Here is a 16,476-nt window from a genome sequence, read left to right as displayed (position 1 = left end):
CACAATTATAATTGATGAATGAAGCTTTTTGTGTGTGATAGGGATCCCTAAATAGATTTGTGATTTTGAAATTCATAAGACTTTGATACAACTTGATTTCCCTCATACAAGGAAGGGGGAAATCACTTGAGTTTGAAACAAGATCATCTAATCACTACTCTCCCTACTGTAGTAGGGGATTCTACCTTTACTCCCTGTGTTGTAACAGCAAGCTTGCATTTGGGGGAAACAAAACAGAAAGCTATTAACCTTGCCTTCCTACCACTCTAAATCTTCTGAAGTACTGGCATATCTTCTCTTAAATGTGAAGTTTTATGCATGCCTAATTTATCCTTCTTTGTAAATTATCAAAGGAATAAATGGCTTTGTCAGAATAACAAAATTCAGGGTAGCTTTTTTGCTTATGTATTCTGAGAGGGATGTAATCAGTTGCCAGAATGACATTAAAAAATGAAGCTTACATGCAGAAGCATGTCTCCACTGAACAGTAACTTGAGTGGTTTTAAACAACAAAAAGGTAATCTACTGATTATCACTGACTTTTTGATGACAACTCTGGTCATGTGCTAATCAAGAAATGGTATGTTTTCATTTTAAATTTGTATGCAAGGATTTCTTTCTATCACTGTTTAAGAAAAGATTTGAATGCAGTTCTTAAACTGAACTGTCTTTTTGCCCATGAACAAGTACATGTTTGTGTGCATATACATGCACATGTATATATGTCTGTGTAAAAGCCCTGATGTATATTTATACATAATACTAGAATTTAATAATCTTAATGATTCAACTGTTATTTTAAGACGGATGGCTTGTAATATTCTTATTTAATTTTGCATTCTGTTCAGTTTTTATTTAGATTCAAATCAGGCTTAAGTTTAAACTACAGAAGCAGTACAATAGCTTAAGTTTAGATGTAAACTTTTGTCTTTACAAAGCTTATGTTCTGCATTTTAGTCTTAAATACAGATGATTGCTTAGATTCCTATTGCAAACATGCTTAAGCAGGTTAGCTGTCTACATTTCTTAGGCTACAGATTCAGATATTTGTCAAAACCATACAAGGTGCCAAGCTGCCTTCAGGAAAAAATCAAATTGATTTTTGTTAAATCAGTGCCTCTTCTCTACCATCTGCTTATCCTTTTTTTTAAGTCTGTCTGCTAGTGGCTTGCTATGTTTTATTAAATGGACTTTGTCTGTTAGGTAAACTAAGTTGGAGCAAAGTTTTTCCAGCATACCACCAACTGCAAGTACTTAAGTGGTAACAACAGAGTAAAGTCAGTTGTGAAGACTGAAAACAAGTGTAGTAAAAGGTAACTGTTGTGATGTGCTTAATTTGTGAAATCAGGTTATGCATGTAATGCACTATTTGTTGTTCACAAAGTTTATATTTCCATTTTTTGTGGAATAATGCTTCAGATACACAAAAATATAATCTGTTATTGAACTGCCAGATTATGTGAGTGAAAGTATTGCTATAGGAGTTGGTTACTCTGATTGCAGTAGCATCCTTGGGTTTTGATGTCAACAAGATTTCTTTTCTGCTGGAATTCACATGTTTGTGGCTCTTCCTTTTTCCACGCTCCCAGCAGTTAAAGCTAAAGACAAGTAACTAAATCTGTGGGGATGTGGTCCAAAACCACTTCTTGACAGTCTGAGCCTCTAGCAGTATTGTTCTTATGCACCAGCTTGCTTCTGGTTTGTGGATCAAGCAAATACAGTAGTATGTCAAACATAGATTGGATTTTAAAGGTTGTATTTTCTTTGTAATTAGTGGCATTGTATACATCATAGTTAGTGCACATGTCCAGGCACTGACATCTTAAAGCTATATATTATTTTTCTCTACAAATTTCACTATTGCACCTTTATTCTTTTTCATGCTTTATGTGTCTGTCTGGAGGCAGAGGGGATACAATAGAGTACTTGTCTCCAGAAACTGTCACTTTTCAGATTTCTTAATGCTTCATTTTTTTGTATGTATATTTTAGCATTTTGCTTTAACTTCCAGAGTAGCTTTTTACTCCTAATTTATGAATTAGTGGTTTTAAATTGCTTTGAATACCTGAATTATTTTTTCTTAAAGCACTAAGTAAATTCCGCAACACCAGAGGCTTAAACTTGAGTCAGATAGCTGGAAAGATAATCCAGGAAACCTTTGGGAGCTATCTGTAGAGGTGAGTAAGACTGCAAAAATGAGCAGTAGGGACATGGTGTGTCAATTATGGTGTATGAATTAATTGTTCATTAGTAGGCCTACACTGGGTTTCTGTGAAGATTTGAGTTGCCTGAAAGTTGGTTGGGGTAGTTAATTTAGTTCTCAACAATTTAACAAGGTGATCTCAGGTAGTTTTAAATCAATGAGTTTCAAAAGCAAACAGAATTAAATGGCAACTTTGTGCTGTGAGCATTTGTGATGTAGAGTATGTGCTCAGAAGGAAACTGTAGAAGTGATGCTTTTCTGGATGCTTCTCTTCATCTCTAATATTAGTAACTTCATTAGAAATTAATGCTGTGAATTTTAAAACTATTTCTTGCTTAGAGTGAAATACATATATTTTTTTTTTTTTTAGTCTTTAACATGATCGTAGTTGCTTTCACTTTTTTTGTTTGCAAGGTGTTGTCTCCTCTTAGTCTTAGATCATTCTGTAACCCTCTGTTTTTAACCAGAAACATTATTAAACCAATGCAGTTTTTTTGACCAGCTTCAGATGTTGCAGGCCCCATTTTTTGAAACTCCTGCTCTAATTGACAGCATTTGAGTTGTTCAGTATAAAAAAGTTTCTAGAATAAATATGCAGGCTATGCTTAGGGTGTTTCTCATTAGTGTATGTTTTATTTCTGCATCCCAGTAGAATGTTGTGACCTCACTAAAGATACTGCAGGCTAATACTTTTGAGTCACTTCTACCTTTCTTTAAATATTAATTTTCCATTTTTATTAATGTATTTTCAAGGACTTAAACCGTTCATTACCAGTTGGACTTGGACTTTCTGAAACCAAAATAACATCTCATGGCTTTGACAACACCAAAGAGGGAGTGGTTGAGGCAGGACCATTTACAGGTAAAGAAAACTGCTTTTTTGTCTATTTCTCAATTTAAAATCTTTAGGCATGTTTCCATATGGTCAGTAGTACAATGTTCTGTAGCTCCTTGGAGGATTTTGGTGTAAATATACATGTTGAGATATTCATTTGAGACAACCTGTTAATCTTCTCTGGTAGCTGGGCTGCTAAAACAAAACGTATACTACACTTGGAAGTAGTGGAAGCTACATCATATTAAGTTGGTCTGCATTTAGAAAAAGGGAAGTCTGACACCATTTCAAGGTGAAGAATTTTACTGAAGAATTTTAGGTTGCATTGATGGTTTTCTTTAAATCATAGAATCATAGAATCATAGAATTGGCTGGGTTGGAAGGGACCTCAGAGATCATCGAGTCCAACCCTTGAACCACCGTTGCGGTTGCTAGACTATGGCACTGAGTGCCACATCCAGTCTCTTTTTAAATATCTCCAGGGATGGAGAATCCAGTACTTCCTGGGCAGCCCATACCAATGCTGGATCACTCTCTCCGTAAAGAAATTCTTCCTAATATCTAACCTAAATATCCCCTGGCACAACTTAAGACCATGCCCTCTTATCTTGTTGAAAGTCGTCTGGGAAAAGAGACCAACCCCCACCTGGCACCCTCTTTTCAGGGAGTTGTAGAGAGCAATGAGGTCTCCCCTGAGCCTCCTCCAGGCTGAACAGCCCCAGCTCTCTCAGCCTCTCCTCATAGGGTCTGTGCTCGAGTCCCTTCACCAGCCTGGTTGCCCTCCTTTGGACATGCTCCAGGACCTCGATATCCTTCCTGAACTGGGGGGCCCAGAACTGGACACAGGACTCGAGGTGTGGCCTCACCCAGGGCTGAGTATAGGGGCAGAATCACTTCCCTGGACCTGCTGGTGCCGCTGTTCCGGATACAGGCCAGGATGCCATTGGCTTTCTTGGCCACCTGGGCACACTGCTGGCTCATTTTTCCTATTTGAAACATAACTGGAGAATTACTTATTTATTGATACGCAGTTCACTTACCTGGAGCAGTTTAATGAGTGGAGTTCTTCCTTGTTGCCCATGAGGCCTAGTTTTGCTTTTTTTGTTATAGTGTATATCTTACCTGAATGAATGCATTGTTGTTAACAGTGCCAATGCATGAGGTCTCTTTCTTCAGGCACTACCTCATGTAAAAGTGTGTGTTCTCATTTTCACAGCACAGAGTTGCAGTTGTTTGTAAGAGAAGGATTTTAGATAACTAATGTTTACTTCAGTATGGAAGTGTTAATGTATGTTTTAGAGAATCTAAGCTGGTATTAAACAACGAGGAATACAAAATGATAAATAAGCCAGTAGTGTCTGTGTTTCCCATCTGTCTAAGAACAGTAGAGTGCCACAATATAGTGTGTGAAAGTGATATTTTAATGAATCATGTAGCATTGAGAATTTTTGAATTGGGAAGGTTTGAAATGATCTCAAATGAGCAGCTGTTAAAATACATCTCTTTGTAGTCGTAGATATAATTTACATTTTGCCTTATTTCCTGTTTGGTAAAATGCTGTGCTTATGGAAACGGTGATTTGCATGTTGTACTTTACATATATTACAAGGTGAATGCCGTGGTTTCAGTCTTTGAAATTAGGAAATTATCTAGCTGAAAACTGGGCAGATGGTGAACTCTTCACCATTCGTGTCTTATTGTATTCTATTAGCAGGGTAACTGTTGGAGCTGTTAAGTGCATGAGTCTGTAAGCAAGGAATGGTCCAAGATGTATTTCAAGCTGCACTAATATATTTGAAACCCAAATGCTCTGTAATAAGTTATGTAAAGAAATTAGGAGCTTTGGCTATGTAATTTTAATACTCCAGATATCACAGTTTTCTGCTAAGGATATTTTCTTCAGATTTTTCCTGATGCTGTAGAGAGATGGGAGAAAGAAGTGGTAGAAACCAAGGCTCCTTATGAAACTGTGGAAGATAAGAATGATTGCCCTGTTGCTCAAAATTCCATTTTGTTTGAGTGTCCCTATTGAGGCTTCATTTTTGAATGCAAGGTAGACAATACTGAAGGGGAAGGGCTTTTAGGATTTGAGGAGTGTTGAATGATGAAGCATGCATAAGGCTGTGTTAATACTCTGTCAAATGATAAGGTTTTTTTAGACTGCTTGTCTTAGCTCGCTTGCTGTAATGATTCAGTCTTTAGGCCTTTAGCAGGATCTTGCTGTCAAAATTATATGCCTGGATGAACACAGTTGCAGCTCTTATGCAATGTATCACTACAGAAAGACACCCCAAGTGAGCTCTTTCAGTCTCATATTTTCTATGCATTGGATTCAAATCATTGGATTTATTGTGCTCCATGCTAGTAGTGCTTATAAAGTATATTCAAAAGGCAAGACCTGATTGTTGGTTCAGTTACTTTGAGTGATATTTTTGATGTAGCAAATATGTAAAATTTGCTGGAACTGTAAAAATCTGGATTTTTATTTCCTTTTCCTGCAGGGCACTGTTAGCCCTGAAATATCTCAGAATTTCTCAGTAAAAGCAATAAAACCTCCTCTGCAATATGATGATTACTCATCACTACAGACAGAAAGCTAATTTGATGGCTTTTTAAATACTGAAAGCTTCATAAGAATGCCACCTGACTTTTATGTGATATGTAAGAGTTGCAAAGCTCTGAAAAGCATAATCCTAAAACAGCTTAGAGAACACACATGGTACAGGTCACTTAATATTGGATATTAAGTGGTTCCAGGTTGGTTTTTGGGGTGGGTTTTTTTTTATTTTTTGTGTGTATGGTTTGTTGTTTTGTTGTTTTTTTTTTTTTTTTTTGTAAGAGAGCAAGCAAATGTAATTTTTTTCTTTTGGGAAGGACATCACACACCATAACACCTAATGGCTCATGATCTTCAGTATAGCTTATTGCTGTGTGTTTACACAGACTGAGGAGCAGGTGTTTGTCAAGTATCTCTGAAATTGGCACAGATTCTGGAGCTTACTTCACCCCTTAATGCTGTGAGTACCATTCGATGATGGTGCAGGGTGAAATCTACCTAGATTGAAAAAAAAAAAGAGGTTTCATCAGTGGAATCTGTATATAATAAATTTTCATGGAATTTTCTGCACATAATGAATACTTTACTGATGAAACTGTCAGTACTATTTTGATTGTTCTTATAAAAAAAAAAAAGAAACAACCAAACAAAAAACAACAACAAAAAACAAACCCAAAGAAACACTCAAAAGTTTGGCATCATGACCTAGAGAAAAAGATTAAATCAAGAAAACTTGGAGTAGTTCACATGAACAGCAGTACCTCTTAAAAATCATTTCCTTGAGAAATTCCAGCAGCTTTTTCCATGATTGCTTCTATTTAGTGGGTTGCTGAAGCAAATGTTTCTTCATTTTGGAAAAAAAGTTTTATCTGTGTAAAAGTGCACGATGCCTTCTCAGGGATGATGATGGATTTTATGGTTAAATATGTCCCCTTTTCAGGTTCCTCAGCATCACCCAAATCATCTGTTATATCTCCTAGCAGTGCAGCAGCTAGCAGACTGGCTGGACAAGGTTGTGATTTAATTATTCCCACAGGTATCATAGCATTAAATGGATAACGCCCTTGTCTCTGCTGACACTGTACTAACTCCTCCATGTCTAGAAGAATTTAATGTACTGTTAGTTGGAAATACAACTTCTCGGGGGGTTTTTTTGGTGGCTCTCATTTCTGGCTTTTAACAGTTCACAAAGTAACCTCTGCTTTCCTTTCTGTATGCTGCTTTTTGCTTTCTGAAATTTAAAAAGTAATTATCAAATATTAATAATGACAAATAGTAGCTAAAATGGGAGTAACCAAAATCTTTTATTTAGGTTAAAGCTGAAACTTTTGGAATTTTTTGCCGAAATGACTACCTATTCCTGCAGAACAGAATATGAGGTAGCCATTAGGAATTCACAACACCTAAGCAAATGAGGCTTTGCCACTTGACTCATTTTGTGCCTATGGGCAAATTACTTAACATCTTTGTCTGTTTCCTCCTATACAAAAAGAGAATCTATTCAGTTACCTCATAATGGTGTTGAGAGGATTAATTACTTAATGTCTGCACAGCATGGGGAAGATGTAAAGAACACAGTAGAGCTCGATACTAAAGGAATATCTTGAGGCATCTGCACAGACTTTTTTCCAAACTCTTATTTACACAGATAACCTGGCAAGGATAAGGTGACTCTAAGTAGCAGTAAAGATGAGAGGTAGAAGTACCCAAAATCATACAGGAATAAATAAATATGTGACTTTGAAAATTACAGTGCCTTGCACTTTTCTGTTTAGGACACTAGGAAATATATTTCGAAAATTAAGATTTACAATCCAAGAGAGATCCCATACTAGCTTGAAAATGCTAAGTATTGGCAGTTAATGTGGGATGGTTTTCCCTAGATATTCTAAATTTTTGCTTTAAATATTGGATGCTGGTTTTGTGCTGGTAGACTGTAGAATTATTCCTAATAAAATCAGTTAATAAAGCTGGATTAAATAAGTTAAATATTCACTGAATACGTCTTCTGGAAAGGATGTTCCTTGGAAAAGATGAAAATCTGTTTTGGACTTTATTAGTTGCACTCTGTAACAACAGTTTTCATGTGCTTGTAATTTTCATTTAATAGTCTCCAGGTTGTAAACAGACTTTTAGATTGACTAAATCTGAGTGTCCAACGGGTGGACTTTTTAAAACATAAATTAAGTACTGAAAATGTGAAAAAAACTGTTTTCAGGTTGCTTAGTGAAGCTCAAGGCATTCTGGTGAGCTTTATTCAGCTTACTACAACATGAAATACTGACATATATACACACTTTATATAAGTTTTAAAATAAATCTTTCTGAAACTGATTTTGAAAATCTGCACATTTGTTTCCAGTTCTTACTGTCACCTTGCTCTCCTTTTGCATGTGCATTTGCATAGATCTTCCATAGCTGCTATTGATCCCTCAAAGCAAATAAAAAACCCCAAAACAACCCAACAAATAAGAAAAAACAAACCAAAACCCAAGGCCTTGAAGTTGTGCTTTGTTTGACATAGGAAGCAGAGCTCAGCAGAAGAGTGGACCCGTTGTATTAGCAGATGAAGTAAAGAATCCAGCAATGGAGAAATTGGAATTGGTGAGAAAGTGGAGCCTGAACACTTACAAGGTATGCTGACATAGCTGAGTGTGTATTTATGTGTTCTAGAGATGAGTGTGCTACCAGACTGAAGCTTTCAAAGTATTGTACTTCTGCATGAAAGTAATCTCTTCTTGCAGTAAGCATAAGCAAGAATGCATAAGGAAGGCTTAGTTTTCTTCCTACTGCAGTGTTCTTCGTAAGCCTTTTTAAATCCCTGGTTTAAGTGGAAAATCTTTCGTAAGTATTACTGATTTAACAAGGTAAAGAATGTTCTGCTTCTAATGTCCCCTTCAACATACAGAATATACATGTCAGCTCTGCTGTTTGCAGTCAAATCTTTTTGCTATCTTTGAGTTGATTGCTGATAAAGTAAATATTTAAGTGATGGGGAAAAAGTCAGGTCTATCTACAAGTTCCATACTTTTTAATTTTTGATATTCTGTTCTGTCTTGGCCGATTGTTTTTTCTTAGCATTGGAATTGTTGCTTTGATTCATGTGTGTTTTGCTCTTGTATGGTGCTTTTTGTGATGGGTTGGGATTTGATGAAATTAAACTAAAAAGAATACAGAAAAGGTGCCTAAAACACCATACCAGTTTGCCAGAAGTGACTCACTAAAAAGCCATAAGGTATGGAACACTTTTCAGGGAATACTATTGGGAGTTTTAAACAAAGACCAGTCTTGAAATATGTCTTTTGGCTATGCCTGCAGCTTAATGACAGAGGTGTGAATGGGTGGTTTGTGCATCAGTGGGCATCTCCTTCAAGCCATGGAAAAATTAGGAATCTGTGGAAGAAACCTCCCTTGTGGAATACAGGCGTGCATCCCTCTGGTGTCTTAAGTCCAGATAAGGACTTCCTTCCCAGTGAGGACAGAAAGCAGTGATGGAGGCATTCTAGTGAAAAATGCTGTGAAACTGGTCTTGGATTCTGGTTTAGAACATTATTGCTTTGTCAGTAGTATTTGCAAATCTGAGTTTTTAGATTTTTTTCTTGGCTTAAACCTCCTGCTTCCTGAAATCCAGAATCCTACCAGTTATGGGATAGCAAACAAAGCCTCGCACTGTCAGAAAAATTAATGAAGCTTTTTTCTTGAAACCTCCAGGGATGGGGCCTCAACCACCTCCTGGGAACCTGTTCCATTGTTCTGCAACCCTCGTGGTAAAGAGCCTGTTCCTAACATCCAATCTAAATCTGCTGTTCTCTAATTTAAAACCATTGCCTCTTGTCCTGTCACTACAGGCCCTTACAAACAGTTCCTCTCTAGCCTTCTTATAGGCCTCCTCAGGTTCAGGAAGGTGGCTATTAGGTCTTCCCAAAGCCTTCTCATCTCCAGGCTGAGAAATCTGTAAGATCAAAGTTGTTTCCCAAATATGCCTAAGGAGATAGATCAGTAATGATCTTTCTAGAGTCCCACACTCGCTTTCTGTGTGGCATTTTTTGTGGAACAGGATTGTTCAAAGAGAACTTAAGAATTCATTTGGAGTTGAGGGAGCATTATGCAAATGCCCCTGGAGATGCCATACATTAGAAAATACATTATCCATATGGCTATGTAAGAAAAGCATATTTGGTTTGTTTAAGGACAGGATTTCAGTTTGTGGACATACTGTCTGGCTTTGGTTGCCATTAGGAAGGTCATGGGGGGAAGCTTCCTCCTTGTCATGTACTAGCTAACTGATCATAGGTTGGAAGATGCAGAAATACAGGGCAGGAGCAAATCCTTAGTGGAGGGAAGTCAGCAGCTGAACCCCTCTGAGATTAAAGCCCTAATAGCCAGTGTACCAGATATTGATCTGCAAGGTCAGATAGTGGAAGTTTTTAAGGGATCTGATAAGAGTAGTTCCTCTGTCACCAATTTAAAATCACAGGGGGTTAAAGCTGCTCCTCTCTTTAGACTAACCATGAGTTTTGTAGACTGCATTTGCCCTTTTTCTGTGATTTGCAACTCTAAGATTATTCTGTTCCCTTTGCATCTGCTGTTCTCCTTTGTCCTCTCCAGTCTTATGCCTCCTAGTAATCATAAGTTAGCATCAAAAGAAATTGCCCATTTTGGGGCAGATTTTTCTAGTCTTTCTCCCTCCTTCCCCTTTGGATGAGATGTTTTCAGTTTAACAAGATGACATGCATAAGAAAACTGTGACTCTTAACTTTCAGCACTTCTAATAAAAATTCTTCTTCTTGTTTTTCATACAAGTCTTAAACTTTGAGGAAAACAACCAATACACTTGTTTAACAAACATCTCTTTAATACCGGGCTACTTGTGGAACTTTTATTTTGGAGACATATCCAGGAATGTTTCTGCTCATCTTTTAACAGATGCAATTTAAAATAGGTTTCACTTAAGTGTATTTTTGATGTGTTTTTTCTTTGAGAGACTTTTTTTTTTTCTTAAACTTAACCATCTGTGACTTCCTAAGTAGTGTAGTCTTTTCAGGACACTTTTCTTCATAAGTACTCTTTTACCACAAAGCAAGGTGGAATAATGTGTAGAATTTTCTGTTTGCTAGTGAGATTATACAGCTCCTTGTGTGTCTGTAAATCAAGATACATTGGTTCATCTTCTGTTACAAATATTCTTCTTTAGTCTGTGTTTGACTTGAGCTGCATCTCAGTTTTACAAAGTGTGCAGTGTAAGTCTTTCAGATTACTGGTTTTTCTCATTTGTCACTACTGGTTTTTTAGGTGTTTTGCTGTAATGTCTGAAGTACATGTTTCTTCGTTGAAAATAATTCCTTTCTTTGTAATTTATTCTTGCTTCAAAAAATTTTGCTTTCCAAGATTCAGATTTTTGTCTTGTATTTCCACAGGTGTTTTTGTCTCAGCTTTTTTTTAAAATAGCCAAAATTTGTTCATCAATTCCATATTTTGTTAAAATGCTTATTTATGCTCTAACCACACTCCTTGCTAAGCTGTATTTTGCAATCTGTTGCAGGCTTTGGTAGTAAAATTGTATTCTTTGTTGATGTGATCTGTTATGCTTTCCCAGGTTTCTCATTCTTGACAGACAAATGTCTCTTAGATTAGCTGTGCTCTTTCTTAATTGGCCAGATCTAATGAAGTAGCCCGAATGGTCTGTACCTTCCAATCTAGAGCTTATGATTTGTCACCAACTTGTTGTGCTTGATCATTCTTGTGTCTTTCCTGTGTCTGTTTATTATATTTGGAAAGGATAGAAAAGTTCTAGCAGTTAAGTATGGCTCCCCTCTTGACATAAGTAAAGACTGGATTAAACTGAAGTCCTTGAATTTGGAAACCCTATAAAATCCAGGGATGCAGTGTCTTTGGGGAATGTGGTATAAGATGGGTTTGGGCACTATTGCACCTAACAAAACAGCAGCTTTGCACTTAGGTTAAATCACTTCAGAGTAGTTGGCTCTGACCTCGACTGCCAACTTAGTCTCCTTGTAATTCTATTTCTGGCAGTATTTCTTTATTTGTGTTACTTGGTTAACCCTTCACCTTTTGGGACCACAGATTAACTTCAGGCAACTTACTAGAAGAGTAAATAATTCCTGCTTTCCATACAGAAATTCATCGCTTTGATACACATCTGCTTTGCAAATGGCTTCTTTTATGTCTGAGACCCAAATGTGCATCTTGGGAGGTTCACTGTAGAGCAGGGCTCCTATCTGGGAGTGAAGGTGTCACAGATAAGTGGAATGTGGTAGCAGCCTCAGCTGTCACAGCCATTGGCTGGGTGAAAGTGTCTACAGCCTTGTCAGAGCACATTTTCTGCTCACTGTGTTAATGAACTGCAAATCTGTGAAGAATTTGATTTGAGACAGAGAAGATATAGTAAGTCTTTCTGAGACAGTTGTCAGTGCTGTTTTAGAGATATGTAAATAATGAGAAACATATACTAATGGCTTTACATATTTCTCAGTAGGAGTTACCAGTTTCTCAATCAGCTTTAAAAACCATGTTGAAAACCACCACCTATTTACCGCTCCCTCCAAGTAAACCCCAGAATAACATTTTTAGAAAACAGCACGAATGATCTGGAATTGGATGGCTGATAGTAATATTTTGGGCTTTGTCTAACTAGATATTTTTATGCAGAAATAGCAGTATTTGCATTAACTCTCTGTAATGCAGTGTGCACTAAGTTGCTGCTTTTAACTTAATGAGATTGACTAAACCTAAAAAGAGATAAGGGTTTTTTTTACTTGAGAAACAATTAGTTACACTCTTGATTTGCTAACTTGAATATTCATCCTAGAAGGAGTTGAGACTTGTCCAGCTGTTCTTGCTGAGTCCTGATAAACTTCTAAAGAGTGTGTTGTTTTTTCAGTTTGTTGTGCAAACTTACATTGTGAGGAGTGATTGTGAAAGAATTGTGTGTAATTATGTGTCCCTTGAAGCTGAAAATGGGTGTATGCTGTGTTGTCTTGACTATGTTTGATTCTTTATATTTTAATTTTTCTTTCCCCCAGTGTACACGACAGATCATCTCTGAAAAACTGGGTCGTGGCTCAAGAACAGTAGATCTGGAACTCGAAGCTCAGATAGATATATTGAGAGATAACAAAAAAAAATATGAAAACATCTTGAGACTGGCACAGACGCTGTCCACACAACTCTTCCAGATGGTACATACCCAAAGGCAACTTGGAGATGCATTTGCTGACCTGAGTTTGAAATCATTGGAACTTCATGTAAGACTTTTATAGTGTTAAAAATAAACTGGCAGAGATGAAGATAAGCCTAATAGACTTGTGCAGGGTACATAGTAGTTAGCAGCTGTTTTTCTAAACATTTTAGTTAACAATATATTATATGCTCTGTATTGAAAGCATATGTAATTCACTTAAAAGTGTAGGAAATTATTGAAATTACTGTAGTTCTTTATTGCTTCTTAAATGTTTGCATTTAGTTAATGATGGGGCTCAAGAACTGACACTTTTCATTGTATAGAAAACGTACTTTACAATTAATTTTGCTTCTAATGAAATGTCATCAAAGCATTCCAGAGTGTTACGTCATTTCAATTACAGGATGGCTTTGGGGAATATGCCTGGGAGTAAGTGGAATAGGGCACATTACTTCACGTGTGCATATTAAATGTGAAAAGATTACTTTTCTGTAGCATATTCAAGCATTGACCTTTCATTTCCAAGTCCTTTTTGAATCACAATTTTGCTACTAATAGGACTAATCTATACTGTTGCACTGTTTGGAGCTTCTGAGCAAGAGAGGCAATCTTTAGATATCTGCATTTGGGCTGTTACAGTTCCTTGGTTTGGAAGTTTGTGTAACACTGGTACTTTTTGTTGCAGGTAATAAAACCTCTGCTGTAAGGAGGGAGAAGGTAGATGTTGTGTACAAAATACCGTAGCTGTTGTATGCTACTTCTCCTACAAACATTGCTTGTTCTGTACTTCCAAAGTTAAAATTTGATACTGCTACTGATCCTTTGAAAAACCAGTATTAAGGGGCTTAATGACTCTCCAAAGCTTCTGAAAGAGCCTAAATTACCTTTGTCATTACTAAGCTTCAAACCTCTGTCTGCTTGTTTTTCCTTTTTCGTGATTATCTATTTTCATGGAGTTTTAAGGGAGAAGGTGTGGAGTCCATGCTTGCAAAAGGGAACCTTAACTGATAGCTAGCTGGAGAAAAAAAGACTCCTGCACTGGAGTACAGGAATTTTTAATATTACAGTCTGACAAATGGAAAGCTGTTGAAGTAGAGCACTTCTGTCAGCTAAGAAATTAAATAGCCTGCAAAAAGAAGTTTTTCATAATCAGTTTACTCTTGACACAAATATGGGCATGTGGTTTGTGACAGAATTTAGTGATCATTATGAAGTACGTGCTGAAGCTGGACATGTCTTCTGAAACTTGGATTAAATCTGGCATCATGCTCTTGCTTAATGAATGTAAGGTTTTTTTCCATGAATAGCTTGTAACTTCTAGTGGGAATACTGTTTTTCCAGGTTCTTTCAGCATCTTTTACTGGTTTTTAAATTTATTTCAGTCATTCATCTTTTGTGTAGATTATTGAATTGGGCTGTTGGTACAAATCAAATAAAGGTTTCTACTGCAATAAAAATTATCTAACCTTTGCCTCTTGGACGCTTGCCTGATGTTTGTCTCTTTCCTCTTTGTGTTTCCCCTTTGTTTAATCTGTACTGTGTTACCATCTGTAGCCTGGCCTGTTCTTCTTGGATGTTTGGATAGCATTGTTGCCTCTAAAACTTGTGAAGTAAAATTTCTGAACAGTTAGTCTTTAATGTTCAACATGGTAATAGTCTACAAGTGAAAAAACCAAACCAACCAACCCGACACAAAACTACCACTTCTTAAGGCAATATTTCTTATTTTATACGTGTTAACGAAATAAGATCTTATGTGGTATCTGCAGAGGTATTACTTAATGTTTTGCTGTTTCTCTTTTGGATACAAAGATAACTCCTGGTTCCAGGCTCATGTGCCTCTAATTATGTAGACAAACAAATTCCAATTTTAATTGACCTGTGCATGGATTATGCACAGTGTAAACTCATGATACAGAAAGGATTTCCTGTCTCTTTTGTAAGAGTTATTTGCAGAGATCATGGATGAAACTACAACCAGTAGAAGGACAGTTTGTGGCCACTGCAGTCCCATCCTTCTTACCCCACTCCTTTGAATTGGTAGTGTGGCTCATTTAGGTCTGCAATCATCTGGGTCTGAGGACCAGCTGGAAAACATGTTGCAGTCTTGCCTGCAGGGGGGAAAAGAAATGAGACTAACACTGCTGGAAGGGGCAGTCCTCCTGCTCTTGTCCCTGCCTGCATGCTGTGCTAGTGCTTGTGTTACTGTAGAGCTGGCAATGTTAGAGCAAAACCAGCTGAAACAGACTTGGTTTTAATTTCAGCAAGACCTGTCGTGATTTGGTTGGCTACTTCTGCCATGCAAAACTTGCCTTAAGTTTTCTTTCTTTTCTTCTTTGCACTCAAATTGCTCACTTCCACTGCACCATCTTTTTGCTGCCCATTACGCTCACCCTCGTGAAGTCATTAATGTTAAAATGAAATATCACTTGGCTTTGGTGTTTCTGTTCTAGACAGATGAAAAGAAACTGGGAGAATACAGCGCTTCTGAGTCAGTTGTTGGCAGTGTGCAAGCCTAAAAAAAAAAAAAAACCAAGTTCCAAATATGAACCTAGTGTGTTTTACAGCCATTACAACCAGAGACTGCACTCTGTTGTGAGAATTCCCATCTGCAGAATATGAAGATGCCATATGGATGACATAAATACAGTAATTGAATTTGTTTGGCATCCATGCATTAGGAAAATCTTTGCAGCATTGGTCAGGGCTTATGTTGCTGTTAACAAAGACATGAACAAACATAGATCCAAATGTGGCTGAAGTGCTTGGGACAAGCACAAGTTTTGTCCTTGTGCCTTTAACATTTATGGCTGAGCTATATTGTCAGTGTTATTTGCTATCCATTATAATATTTTGCTCTTCATTTATTTATGACCTATTAAACTGTGATGTTGGGTTTTTTTCCCTAGTGTATTTTTCCAGAATGTAGAATAAAACTTAATAGCTAATTAATGTTATATGCCCTTGTAAATTGAGTTATATTACTGTATTTAATATAGTGGTGTCTGTTGAGGCATTAGACAACCACATGAGAGATGCTGGATTAGAGCCCTGCAGAAAGGCAGTGTAAAGATTGCACTAGCACTTTTAAGTAATATTAAAGACTACTGAGCACATAAAAATCACATAATAAAGTGGGATTTAATATCATACGTGATAACAAAATTATAAACCATGTTTTATGTATTATTGTATTGAAATCATATCTTTTTGGTCATAGATATACCCAAACAGAAGTGACATAGCCTCCACATCTGTGTGTTTGTATTTTTTAAGTAGTTGCTGACCAATGTTATGATTTTAAATGATCTACAGTTTTGTTTTCTCTGCTTTTTGTTTATAGGAGGAGTTTGGCTACAATGCAGATACGCAGAAACTTCTAGCTAAAAATGGAGAAACTCTTCTCGGGGCTATTAACTTTTTTATTGCCAGTGTGAATACACTGGTGAATAAAACAATTGAGGATACACTATTGACTGTGAAACAGTATGAAAGTGCCAGGTAGCTATCTTATGTCTAGCTATTTTCATTAAAAACTGATCTTCAGGCAAGAGAACTGTATTGGTTTAGTCCTTGTATGTGAGTGACTAACCCTAGACTAAAATCTTGTCAGTGTAACACAACTCTCACATAATTAGGATTTACAGTTACCTGCCTCATTGCAGATATTGTCAGGTTTT

At 36.9% G+C, this 16,476-nt stretch overlaps 1 protein-coding gene across 6 annotated transcripts in view; it reads left to right on the top strand.

Moving 5' to 3' along the window:
• ARFIP1 (ADP ribosylation factor interacting protein 1) overlaps window positions 1-16,476 on the top strand; it is a 43,120-nt gene that overhangs the window by 14,312 nt on the left and 12,332 nt on the right. For 4 of the 6 annotated variants that reach the window (XM_030449890.1, XM_030449891.1, XM_030449889.1 and 1 more), the window contains 5 exons: window positions 2,957-3,065; window positions 6,536-6,631; window positions 8,120-8,229; window positions 12,639-12,860; window positions 16,140-16,297. In XM_030449890.1, the coding sequence (XP_030305750.1) occupies window positions 2,957-3,065; window positions 6,536-6,631; window positions 8,120-8,229; window positions 12,639-12,860; window positions 16,140-16,297 (695 nt within the window). Of the gene's footprint in view, window positions 1-2,956; window positions 3,066-6,036; window positions 6,056-6,535; window positions 6,632-8,119; window positions 8,230-12,638; window positions 12,861-16,139; window positions 16,298-16,476 lie in introns of those variants that run through there. The other 2 variants (XM_030449894.1, XM_030449893.1) reach the window with 2 other exon arrangements.

This window comes from Calypte anna, chromosome 4A (assembly GCF_003957555.1).
Source record: "Calypte anna isolate BGI_N300 chromosome 4A, bCalAnn1_v1.p, whole genome shotgun sequence".
NCBI classification, from domain to species: Eukaryota; Metazoa; Chordata; class Aves; order Apodiformes; family Trochilidae; genus Calypte; species Calypte anna.
The sequence above is the reverse complement of the archived record's forward strand: the minus strand, read 5'-3'. Positions and strand labels throughout refer to the sequence as shown.